Here is a 13,022-nt window from a genome sequence, read left to right as displayed (position 1 = left end):
CCCGTGCATCAGAGCCCTGCGGTGAATGTAGATGTGGATAAAAGTGCTGACTCAAAACCTCATCAAAGCTTCACCTCTTTTAACCCCTCATCACTTCCCTTATCCCTCCCTCGATGATCCGCCGGAATTATTTTCAGCAGATGATCAATGTGATTCATTTTGAAATAAAGCTTTCAGGGATTGTTTCCTTAAAACTCCTTTCCAATTCAATAGAACTGTCAACTACCTTTTGAGGTGAGCAAAAGCTGTATCAGACGCACAGTATAGGTTTGAGTACGGAGGAGGCTGGGGAGGATTGAAGTCAACATTGCTTTTTGAAAACTGCAAGCCTAGATCAATCAAAAATACAATTGAATTGAAATAAAGTTTGATTCAAGTCTCTCTTTGAACATATAATCCTCCTGTGTGGTTTATAAACGATAGAGATACACCTCAAACTAAATCTTATGAATGTTAACTTAATCATTTCAAAGTCAAAATGACTGACAGTTCTGTGCTGTAACGCTAGTGTTCCTCCACAGGCCTCCACCCTGACACATAAGCTTTAGGGATAAATAAGACATTTGTTTTTTCGGTGGTGAACAATATAAAAAGTTGTTGTTGTTGTTGCTTCACTAATCCCTTCTGCTCCTCCAAAAAAACAAAACAACTGTGAGAGCAGCGATTAGCTTTGCTCCGCTGCTAATCTTCCTCACGAGCCTCAGGCGTTTGGAGAGGAAGTCGATACGGACCGCGGGTTATTGCCTGCCATCCATTGCTGTCATAAAGAAGTGGATTCTTTATATGTGAGGGGAGGTCGCTGGGGGACAAATGAGGAGAGGAGGATAGCAGTGTGAAGCTAAAACAGAGGCTGGGTTTGAAATCCCATTTACTGCAAACTACATCCTCAATTCTACGTCATGTTGGTGTTATTATTGACGCTTCAATGTTCAGAGGCTCTTTATGTTTCTCAGACTGCCTGTGCTGCAGCTGCTCTTTTCACCCTCTGTCTGAAACCAGAGCCCAGTCTGCTCTGATTGGTCAACCAATTAGAGATGTCCCGCCCCTTAAGCTTGTATCACGTAGAATGTGTTTGAGCGCTAGCCAATAGAAGCAGGAGTGTTCCATGGTGATGTCACTGTGTTACGTAACTAAGGGAAGTATCAGAGATTGTGACGCTAATCTCTATTTCTCTAATTTCCTGTTGCTCTCTATAGGACACAAACAGCCAGGGTTGAGGGTTTAATTACCCCCAATTGTGGCCAAATGAGAGTTGCTATGTTTAACCATCTTCTCATTAATATAACAATGATCCAATTAGAACATTTCTGAAGAACGTCACCTTTAAAAGCGCAGGGATTTCTTTTCTACAACGACACGAGGCATTTATCAACCCAAGAGATCCAGAATCCAAAACAGTAAATGAAGAAAAGAAAAAAAGGGGTATGTTCTACGAAAAGGATATACATACCAAAACATAATGATGTGAGAATAAATGAAAGTAAAGAGAGTGAACAAAGAAGTGAAGGGAGCAAAGATAATGGCAGTCATTACCAGTCATTATGTAAATGAGGGATGTTAGGAGGAATCTGAGGAGCCAACTCTGATAACGATAATTGAGTGCGCAAATTAAATTTGACAACAATACATTAATAATCCTGACCAGCCGTGGGGGGGGGGGGTCCCAGTAGAGACTCTACATACTGATATACACCTGAACATCAGCAGGAGAGGACTCTTTAAAGTAGAGACTCTACATACTGATATACACCTGAACATCAGCAGGAGAGGACTCTTTAAAGTAGAGACACTACATACTGATATACACCTGAACATCAGCAGGAGAGGACTCTTTAAAGTAGAGACACTACATACTGATACACACCTGAACATCAGCAGGAGAGGACTCTTTAAAGTAGAGACACTACATACTGATATACACCTGAACATCAGCAGGAGAGGACTCTTTAAAGTAGAGACACTACATACTGATATACACCTGAACATCAGCAGGAGAGGACTCTTTAAAGTAGAGACACTACATACTGATATACACCTGAACATCAGCAGGAGAGGACTCTTTAAAGTAGAGACACTACATACTGATATACACCTGAACATCAGCAGGAGAGGACTCTTTAAAGTAGAGACACACCTGAACTTCAGCAGAACAGGGCCCCTTTAATGATTGTGTGGAGTTGTTGGTTTAGATTCGACTTTTTGAAACTCATTTTCTTTTAGTTTTAAGGAACTTTAACGAGTGGCATTAAAGCTGCGGGAACATCCAGATTTTTGGGTATAATTAGATGTGCCTGCCCTCAGTACAGACCGTTCTATGAGTCTCGATTCGCCAACACAGATTGAGGAAATTATCTCCAAAGTTATTCCTGCCTCAGGTACAGTACTGTATGTACTTTTGTTCAAAGGAAAACGGCCAAATGTAAGAATTTGAATACTACAGTCAGAGCTAATATTGGATTGCAGTTATGGAGTGGTTGATGTATTCAAATGGGATGGAAATGAATCAATGATATTGTATTATTTTCTCTTAGATACTGTCTGCTTGGTCTTGTCTGTCCTGCAGCATGCTCTGTTTATATGCCTGCTACTCCTCTCCGGCTTTCATTCAAACTCGTTTCGTTTTGATCACGGTGGAAGGTATAGTCCAGGTCACAGAAACAGAGAGTTGCAGAGGCACACGATTCAACCCTCCGTTTAAACGTCAACCCTAAGAAGAGTTGTATACCTTTTTTTTAGTCAGATGGAACTGTTCTATGCGTTGTGCATCATTTTACACACTTTTCTAGGTATTTGATCATAGAACAAACTACAAGTCAGGTTGAAAATTTGAGCTGATTAAATGAGACCTCACACTCAAAGCGTTTTCACCCTCAAGATGCTCAATTTTAAAGGATCTTCAATGAATCAAAAACTAACCTGAAGGGGACATCCCAAATAACGAGAGGTTTCCCATTATTCAACCTGCTAGCACTTCCTCAGCTTCATCCCTTCCTCCTCTCTCTCTCTCTCTCCCCCCCCCTCCTCTTCCTCCTGACCTTCACTCTGTTTTGGCTTTAGTAATAACAGCTTGTGTCGGAGAGGCCAAATAAATCACCTCGGATCTCGTGTTTTTCTCTCAGGCTCACAAATGAGTTTCTGCTTCAGCGTGTGTCATACATTTTCATAATGATTCCTCGATGTGTTCGCTGGATCCGAGCTGTTGTTCCAGGCTCTCTTGGGGGGGGAAACGTGCCATCTGTCGCCACGTTTCTCCTTCCTTCCTCTTCCTGCCTTAGCACACCCCCCCCCCCCCGCCCCCCTGCTGAGGATTCCGCGCCGTCACTTTGACACTCGTCGTCACGGGGCCATTGACCTGGTCCCCCGACTTCATGTCAGCCGGTTGCCATGGGGACGCAGGTGGTCTCTGAGCAGTTGCGGAGGCGATGGTGGGCAGTGTTGCATGCTGGGGCTGTGAGCGTGTGCACAGGTGTGCGGTGACAGATGCTGGTGTGTGTGTGTGTGTGTGTGTGTGTGTGTGTGTGTGTGTGTGTGTGTGTGTGTGTGTGTGTGTGTGTGTGTGTGTGTGTGTGTGTGTGTGTGTGTGTGTGTGTGTGTGTGTGTGTGTGTGTGTGTGTGTGTGTGTGTGTGTGTGTGTGTGTGTGTGTGTGTGTGTGTGTGTGTGTGTGTGTGTGTGTGTGTGTGTGTGTGTGTGTGTGTGTGTGTGTGTGTGTGTGTGTGTGTGTGTGTGCGCAGGGATTTTTTTAGTTCCTGCTCTCACCAAACCAAGTTCTACGAGCATCAGCGCTGTTGACGAGACAGAATCCAAACGACACTGTAATGTTTCCTGACACGGATGAAAGCACACAGATGCTCTCTGAGTTTTACCAGATCTCCACGTGGACGAGGCTGCTGTGTCTCTTTGTTGCTACATCACTCTGGATCTCTTGATGGATTCAACCTGTATTGTGTATTAAATAGGTATGGGTATTTCACAGAAAAATACTGGTCGATATCTACTGGGAATCACTCGATCATTCCTCAAAACCAGACCCCCCCCCTCTCTTTAAAGCACCTGTACATAGTTATTTAGTCTTCTGATATGCTAATTTAACCTGGCGTGGTTTGCATTTTCCCTCATTGATGTTATTTAGTCACCTCTTTTCACCCTCTGTCTGAAACCAGCTGGCCGGCTCTGCTGTGATTGTTCATCCGCTTTAGAGATGTGCCGCCACTTAGCCTGTCACGTAAATGTGTTCTACCCATTAGAAGCGCAAGTGTTACAGTGATCTGGTCTGTAACTGCATCATCCTACAGATAAAGACAACAACACGGACAATCAATAGTGTCTTCTGGATCGTGAGCAGCACGGAGGCTAATGATGCGTTCATGGTCGTCTGTCAAGCTGTGCGGAGGAGAGAACGTCTCTCTGTTGATCCCGTTTAGAGACGGAGATTATCCGGACTTAATGGTGATCCTGCTGCACACATAATGTAGCAGCGAAATACTGGAAACATCCACACAGCTGCAGGTAATGCCCTGAGAGTAAGTGCTTCTGCAGGAGGCATCTTTATTAGTTTCTTTCCGAGTAATATTCATGTATTCATGTATTCATGTATTATTCACCTGGGCTGCAGACAGAACCAGAACTGGGGTTAAAGCAGATATTAGAGACACACCTATTTTTAAAACATGCTTATAATAGAACTACACTTTTTAAAAACACACATTTTGTTTGTGTTACTACCTTTAAAAACACTGACTGACTGAAATAGTGATTCATACACGGCTCAGATGAGTACTCAATTCTGATTGGTCAACTTGGACATTGCAGAGACAGATTGTTGCTAAGGAGAACAGACCGTTGCTAAGGAGAACAGACCGTTGTTAAGGAGGACTGACCGTTGTTAAGGAGGACTGACCGTTGTTAAGGAGGACTGACCGTTGCTAAGGAGAACAGACCGTTGCTAAGGTGAACAGACCGTTGTTAAGGAGGACTGACCGTTGTTAAGGAGAACAGACCGTTGCTAAGGAGAACAGACCGTTGCTGATTCTGGTTCTGATTTGAACTCTGAATGAAAAGAAAGGAATCCTTGACTTCAGTCAGAAAAACAGCGAATCCTTTGTACGATTATTTCTTTCTGAATTCTGACTCAAAACAAACCAAAGAAAAGTCAGCATTGGTCAGAAATCAAAACCCTCTTCAGTTCCTTCCTCTAAAGGGTTTCTCTGTGCTGCTGCAACAACAGGAGTCTCAGAGGTTATTTCTTCCATCTATTATCTGCAGGAAGTTTTGAGTTTCATCAGCAAAGATGGTCACAAAAAACACAAACACGTCCAAACACGTCCGCCTGACATTCACCACTTTGACTTTCCCAGCATTCTCCATAAAACAACTGAAAGACGTTTTTCTGCCAAAGTATCTTCCAGAGGAAACGATCAGCCGCAAACACGAGCCACGAGATGGAGCCCAGTAAATGAGGCGAGCAGCGGACCATCTGTTTGTCTTAATGAAAACTTGTGGAATTATTCCTGCAGAGAACAGAAGCATCATTAGGGTCATTCATCTTGTTCAGATCATCAGGTTTTTCTAAAGGTCGTGAAGTGAGAAGTGTTCCTCCATCCAGCCCCCCCAAAACTAACTATGAGTGTATGACCAAACAACTGAATATATTTACACTCGATGCTTTTCCTCAGCAAACAAATGAATGCATGATGCCGCTCACGTGAAGAAATAGGGAAGAGAGTAGAAACAATTTGACACTTTGAGAGAAATTAAGTATATATAAAAGAGTTTGAATGTTGGCTGTCGTTTTAACTGCGGCATACTGTAGTAAGAGTTGTTCCTACCTCAATCATTCAGTCTATGAATCGAACGTCAAACATATAGAAGGTAAGAGGCCCTGCTGCTTTTGAAGGTTTTCATTTTCCTGTAGCGTGTTGTATAGGTTAGGGTTAGAAAAAGGCCGCCACGCTTCTATTGGATAGCGCTCCAACACATTGTATATGATAGGCTAAGGGGCGGGACATCTCTAGGCGGTTGACCAATCACAATGAAGTCGTCCAGCTAACCAATCAGAGCAGACAGGGCTCTGGTGTCAGACAGAGGGTGACAAGAGGAGCTGCAGCACAGGCAGTATGAGAGACATAAAGAGTGTACTGAACATTAAATAGAATCATATTTGACCAAAACCCCAAATATTCAAGGTTCACTAAATACCTTTCAGTCTTCACATGAATTGTGTTCTTTCAGGAGCATGCACAACAAACAGTTTGCATTTTTCCCACAATGGCGCCTGCAGGCTTCCATAGCTGCGGAAAACACTAATCAGTAATCAAGATTATGAGGTGAATGTTTTTGAGTTTGAGGGCTTGAGTGATAGTTGCACTTCCTTATTTAGTGATTTAAGCAAACAGCACATTAAGTGCACAAAATCAGGTTGGTTATCAGTTCACTGTAAACGTTCTGTTTGCATGCCGTGGCTCTAATAAATATGTGAATGTGTTTCTCTCCTCAGAAACATTTATTCTTTTCCTTTCCATTTGCAGTCTTCTCCCTCTTCGCATGTATTGTCCCATTGCTGTGATTCTTAGCACGTTACCATAACAACTGTTGCTCAACAGAGTACTGTGAAAGCATTGCAACGTCTGTGTGCGTGCAAAACTTACTGCAGTACTTTCAGGGGACTCACAGATACGGTTTTTCTTCTGTCTGTTAAAGTAAAGCAGTTTCAATTCATTCATCGATCGTTAAAGATGGCCTCCTACCATCAACACCAGACACGAGGTTCTTGTATCATTTTTCTGTAAAATAATTCATTAAAACTCACCAAAAGTATTGCTTTTAGGCGGAAAACTCTGAAAAATAAAGTCAAATCAAATCAAACACACAGTTTTTTAGTTGTTGCAGTATCATGCCCCTTTCCCACCGGTTCCAGGCTCTAAGCACCGAAAACCGGGTCTTTGCTGGCCTCACTCGACTGCCCGGCAAGAACCAAGAACCACTACGTCACGTTTACGTATTTAACTTGTCTCTCAAGCGTAATCGTCGTTGAAATTGCAGATGAACAGTTGAACCTGTAGACTCTTTTGAAGAAGGCGTCCTTGTCTTTCCGGGTGGGCGTGGCAAAGCAAGAGCCACACGAGCAGCGCTTCGTTTCAATCCGCAGTAAACGGTTACGTCACGACGCAAACGATGAGGCAGCTCTACTCGGGCTCTGAGCGGTGGAAACACAAGTGGTACTACAGAGTAGAACCAGATAAGCACCATCAAAACAGAAGAGTAGTTCTTAATCCCGAACCAGTTTGGTGGGAACGGGGCATTAGTTATTAAAGTGTACTTCCAGTCTTAATGTTATACGTAAATGATCATTACCAAACCCGATCTACTTCCTTATAACGTCTAGAAGAGAGTCATTGTGAGAGCATTTCCTCTTATCATTTGTAAATCCTTTGGCTTTCAAAAACAACAGAAAATAAGTTAAAAAGAAGAATAAAAGATGGTGGCCCTGCCTCTATGTGAATCTCATGAACCCCTGTCACTAACCCCTCCTCTGGTTCTTCCTCAGATGTACATCCAGACGGCCACGCTGACGGTGTCGCTCAGCCTCAGCGCCTCCGTCTCTCTGGGCATGCTCTACATGCCGAAGGTCTACATCATCATCTTCCACCCCGAGCAGAACGTGCCCAAACGTAAACGAAGCTTCAAGGCCATCGTCACCGCCGCCACCATGACCAGCAAGCTGTCGCATCTGGCGCACGAGCGGCCCAACGGCGAGGTGAAGACGGAGCTGTGCGAGGGCGTGGAGGCCAGCGGTGAGTGGGGATAGGGGTCATGAAAATCTATAATCTGATTGGGTGAATTCTGGCATTGTGGTTCAATGCTTTAGTGACATGTTAAACAATAAGTGAGTAGGTTGGTGAGTTCTTTTTGTAGGCTGACCCGGAAGTTAGCATCTCCCTGGTTTCCTGGACCATAAATCAATGGGTTTTTTCCATAGGATTTCGGATTATTGGTAATGTTGGACTTCAAGACACCACCGCTAAGCTAAAGGAGGCTAATGTTGGGCTATAAAGGAACTACAGCACGGTCACATGACTTCACGTCTCCACCGCTAAGCTAAAGGAGGCTAATGTTGAGCTATAAAGGAACTACAGCACGGTCACATGACTTCACACGCTCAACCGTAAGACTCTACAGAGGGTGGTGAAAACTGCTCAGCAAATCACCAGGTGTAGGAAGAAGGCCGGTAGGATATTAAAGGACCCCCATCACCCCAGCACCAATCTGTTCTGTCTGCTGCCGTCTGGCAGACGGTACCGCAGCATCCGGACCAACACCACCAGACTCAGAGACAGTTTTATACCACAGGCTATAAGACTACTGAACTCCTGAGCTGTGTGAATGTCTACTCACATCTGTTTATAGTACACACATACATATATATATATATATCTGTTTATAGTACACATATCTATATATTATACATATGCATCTGTCCATACCTCCTCATTCAACAGAGTAAAGTGTTTAAATACTTTCAATGTATTCCACATGTGTATATATTTCACATCCTCAAATCCTTATTGTTGTTATTGTAAATATTCTTCTCTCTTTTTGCACTATTTTATTTATCTTATTTGCACCATGTATGTGGAGTTGTTGGAGGAGCATGGGACATAAGATTTTCATTGCCAACATATACGCTGTATCTGCTGTGCATATGACCAATAAAACCTTGAAACCTGAAACGTCTCCACCGCTAAGCTAAAGGTGGCTAATGTTGGGCTATAAAGGAACTACAGCACGGTCACATGACTTCACATCACCACCGCTAAGCTAAAGGCGGCTAATGTTGGGCTATAAAGGAACTTCTTAGCCTCTTTATGATACCGTAGAACATTTACAATGAAGTGGAAGGTACTGATGAATAAAATAGACTATAAAGATGGTGAATACCATTCATTATTTTGTTAACAGAGGAAGAGTGTCAGTTCTCTGTAAAGTCAGTCAGCCTCTCCGCAGTAATGAGGCTTTAACAGGAAGTTGACTTGAGTTTGTTTAGACATCACCTGAGACCAGATCTGATGAAAGTGTTTACAGCTCTGAGTTGCACTTCAAAGCTCTCGGTCCATCAGCGGAAAAAGTGTGAGCCGTCCAGATTGTTTACCCGTCAGAGATGTGCTGACTGAACTGATCTGCTCAATCTTAACAAGCAGCCGCTCTCACATCAGGCTTCACCATCTCAACTTTACATAACACACAAGTTTCCTGACCCTCTTTCATCCTGTTCAGTGTGAGGCGAGGAAGTCACAGGCGCTGAAAAACTACATCTGAGGAAAATGGCAAACTTGGGAGGCTTGGTCCGACACATCTCAACAGCTCATTATAATATGAACATTAATGTGAATATTAATAACAGCCACATTTCTCCCATTATTTCCGTGTTAAGACTAGACACCTCATATTTTATGTATCAATTCAACTTGCAGCAAAATTAAACTCTCAGTTCATGTGTTTTAGGAGTCAGATGACGTAAAAATTGGGAATAAATCAACGTAGTTTTGTTAATTTACATAACAAAGATACCTATTGAACCCAAACCACATCATTTTCCTAAATCTAACCAAACAGTTTTGTTGTTGAGTATTAAATGCAGAGACATCAAGTGCAGAACATACTTGAAAGCGCTTTGTTTTTTTTTACTCCTCACATTGAATATGCATGATCCCCAGAGGGTTAATCCTATTTCTTGGTGTCAAATTTACCTTTCCTGTTGCACCACCTATCATACTTTTCTTAAACTGCATCAACTAACGTCTGACTAACAACCAAACTGTTGAAGTAAGGCCGGGCCATTCAACTACTGTGTTGGGATTCACCTCAAATTTAACGTCAGAGAACAATCGATCTGGCAGAAATATGTCCTGATGCTAAAGTTAGTCTGGGGCTAAGTGTTTGCCCAGCTGAAACTTCAAACACCCTCATGATGAGTTATTCTAAGAGCCTCACCATTAGTGGAGCTAAAATGGAAATAGGGTGGCGAGACACCGTTTATGAATCGTTAACGCTAATGGACGTTTTGCTGCCTAGCAGATCTGCTCTTTATAACAGTGAGTGAGTCTAGAGTGCTGCACGAATGAACCTGGTAATGAGTTAGCATTTTAGCACTTCTAGATACACTGGAAGTCAATGGTTTGTTTAACGTGTTTTTGGTTGATAGCCTGAAAAAAAGGCTGTGGTTAACACAAGCTGAACAGTTGTTACACGTCGTGTTCTACGACATAAAAGACATCAGTAAAAACCCGACTGGTGGATTCAAAATCAGTCGGCTAAACGTCATCACGCCCAACATTAGCCGCCTTTCGCTTAGCGGTGAAATCATGTGACCGTGCTGTAGTTCCTCTATAGCCCAACATTAGCCTCCTTTAGCTTAGCGGTGGAGACGTGAAACCATGTGACCGTGCTGTAGTTCCTCTATAGCCCAACATTAGCTTCCTTTAGCTTAGCGGTGGAGACGTGAAATCATGTGACCGTGCTGTAGTTCCTCTATAGCCCAACATTAGCCTCCTTTAGCTTAGCGGTGGAGACGTGAAGTCATGTGACCGTGCTGTAGTTCCTCTATAGCCCAACATTAGCCTCCTTTAGCTTAGCGGTGGAGACGTGAAATCATGTGACCGTGCTGTAGTTCCTTTATAGCCCAACATTAGCTTCCTTTAGCTTAGCGGTGGTGACGTGAAGTCATGTGACCGTGCTGTAGTTCCTCTATAGACCAACATTAGCCTCCTTTAGCTTAGCGGTGGAGACGTGAAATCATGTGACCGTGCTGTAGTTCCTTTATAGCCCAACATTAGCTTCCTTTAGCTTAGCGGTGGTGACGTGAAGTCATGTGACCGTGCTGTAGTTCCTTTATAGACCAACATTAGCCGTCTTTAGCTTAGCGGTGGAGACGTGAAGTCATGTGACCGTGCTGTAGTTCCTCTATAGCCCAACATTAGCCTCCTTTAGCTTAGCGGTGGAGACGTGAAATCATGTGACCGTGCTGTAGTTCCTTTATAGCCCAACATTAGCTTCCTTTAGCTTAGCGGTGGTGACGTGAAGTCATGTGACCGTGCTGTAGTTCCTTTATAGACCAACATTAGCCGTCTTTAGCTTAGCGGTGGAGACGTGAAGTCATGTGACCGTGCTGTAGTTCCTATATAGCCCAACATTAGCCGTCTTTAGCTTAGCGGTGGAGACGTGAAGTCATGTGACCGTGCTGTAGTTCCTTTATAGGCTAACGTTAGCTTTTTCCTATTGGCAGTTGCATTAGTGCTTCAGAAGTAATAAAAGAAGTGTTGTTCAAAACATGTCTTCCCTGCACTTTTCTTTTCATTTGTTGACTTCCACTGATCACAAATAACCCTCTGAACCCAGTCTAACATACAGGGGACAGTAGGTTAGGGAAAATGTCACTTTACTTATCTGTTGTTTGCTTTTCTGTCCTCAGCACCGCCAACGAAAACAACCTACGTTAGCTACACCAACCACGCCATGTGAATCAACGACTCCTTCGACACGAGGACTATCCATGACTTTTAAAGAAGCAGATTTCTGTCAGACGTCACCACGAGGTGCTTTGAACACTCTGAAGGAACCAAACGAACCAAGACATCTGTGGTGTTTTAATGTTTACAGACTGCAGGGAACGGGCCCGAACGCCGCCCAACTACTCGTAGGGATCAAAGGTGAAAAGCATCCGAGCTTTCACCAGGAAGTAAGAAGATGGGTTACCTGAAAGCCCAAAAAAAATACCGTAAAGAAGTACAAAAAAGAAATTGTGGGGACCAAACATAATTGTTGTTATTCTAATTGTGAGTTAAAAAAAAAAGTGAAAAAACTTGTGGTTGTGAAAATTTCTGATTCTTGTCTCATGTCGTCCGTCCGTCGACCTGCATTATGAGAAGAGTCCGTCGCTGTTTCCGGAAAACTGGACGGTAGCTTTTGGTTGTGAAATGTGTAAATGCCATGGTTGAATTGAAGCATGCCCGTTTTTTATACAAATGATCTATTTATAATAAAGGAATGTTTCACAAGTGGGTGCCGTGTTCCGGTCTGTTTAAAGGGGCACATTTTGAAGAGTATAAGCAGGAAATGTACCTTACAGGTTTTTAATTTCCGTTCGTGTTCTCAGCGGAAACAAGTGCTGCAAAGGTCGTGAGTGATTCTTCAGACTCTCCTCAACAGCAGGTATGTGCAGTTTTTAATATCCATAAACTCCTTTGTAACCTAAGATAAACTCTGCATGTAATAAATAATACACACAACAAATCACTCAGAATCATCATCGTCTAAAAATAGCATTAAGACCTTTACAGAATATTGACGTAAAATGTCCGATAAAGTTAGAATATAAAATCTGTTTATGTGCAAACAAGAAGGTAAATGTACAATACAAGATACAGTCAAACAAATGAACATTTAAACTAACAAAATAAGTTAAAGTACAGAATATGAATTAAGAATTACAACTATTTATATTAACAAAGGAAGCTGAACATTTTCATTTATTGGAAAATAAAATCTCCAGTCGTGTTTTAAAAATGTGTGCCGTTTAAAAGTCACCGTTAACGCGTTCAAAGTTATCGCTGTTTTATCCTAAAAAATCGGACCATTTTTTTCTAGATTTCGACTTTCAAAAACGTGCCACTATTTTCTCATTATTCTAACTCCTTCTTCATTTGTCCCTACTCATGTTCTTTTAAAAAATCACACTTTTTGTCCTTTTGATTTTCTTTTCAAACTTCAGATTCTTTCCTCCAAATTCCGACTTTTGAGTTTTCAACTATTTTTTGCAAAATGATCTCATTTTCCTTAAAAATCTGCTAATTTATTTTTTAATTTGGACTTTTTTTATAACCAAATTATAACTGAGAGAATACTTTCTCAAATGTAAAACTTAAGGATACATTTAAAAGGACATCTGATCATAAAATATAGCTTTGTATTTCCACATGGTGACTGATCTCAATCTTCACCCAGGGATTTCAACGGTCTCTTATTTTGA

At 42.4% G+C, this 13,022-nt stretch overlaps 1 protein-coding gene across 1 annotated transcript in view; it reads left to right on the top strand.

The window, feature by feature from the left end:
* Window positions 1-12,002, top strand: part of grm8b (glutamate receptor, metabotropic 8b) — a 113,539-nt gene extending 101,537 nt beyond the window's left edge. The window contains exons 10-11 of the mRNA XM_063873925.1: window positions 7,545-7,791; window positions 11,466-12,002. Coding sequence (XP_063729995.1) covers window positions 7,545-7,791; window positions 11,466-11,515 — 297 coding nt within the window. The 3' untranslated portion in view covers window positions 11,516-12,002. The remainder of the gene's footprint in view (window positions 1-7,544; window positions 7,792-11,465) is intronic.
* Window positions 12,003-13,022: the final 1,020 nt, after the last annotated feature.

Source organism: Eleginops maclovinus, chromosome 2, assembly GCF_036324505.1.
Source record: "Eleginops maclovinus isolate JMC-PN-2008 ecotype Puerto Natales chromosome 2, JC_Emac_rtc_rv5, whole genome shotgun sequence".
NCBI lineage: Eukaryota > Metazoa > Chordata > Actinopteri > Perciformes > Eleginopidae > Eleginops > Eleginops maclovinus.
The sequence above is the reverse complement of the archived record's forward strand: the minus strand, read 5'-3'. Positions and strand labels throughout refer to the sequence as shown.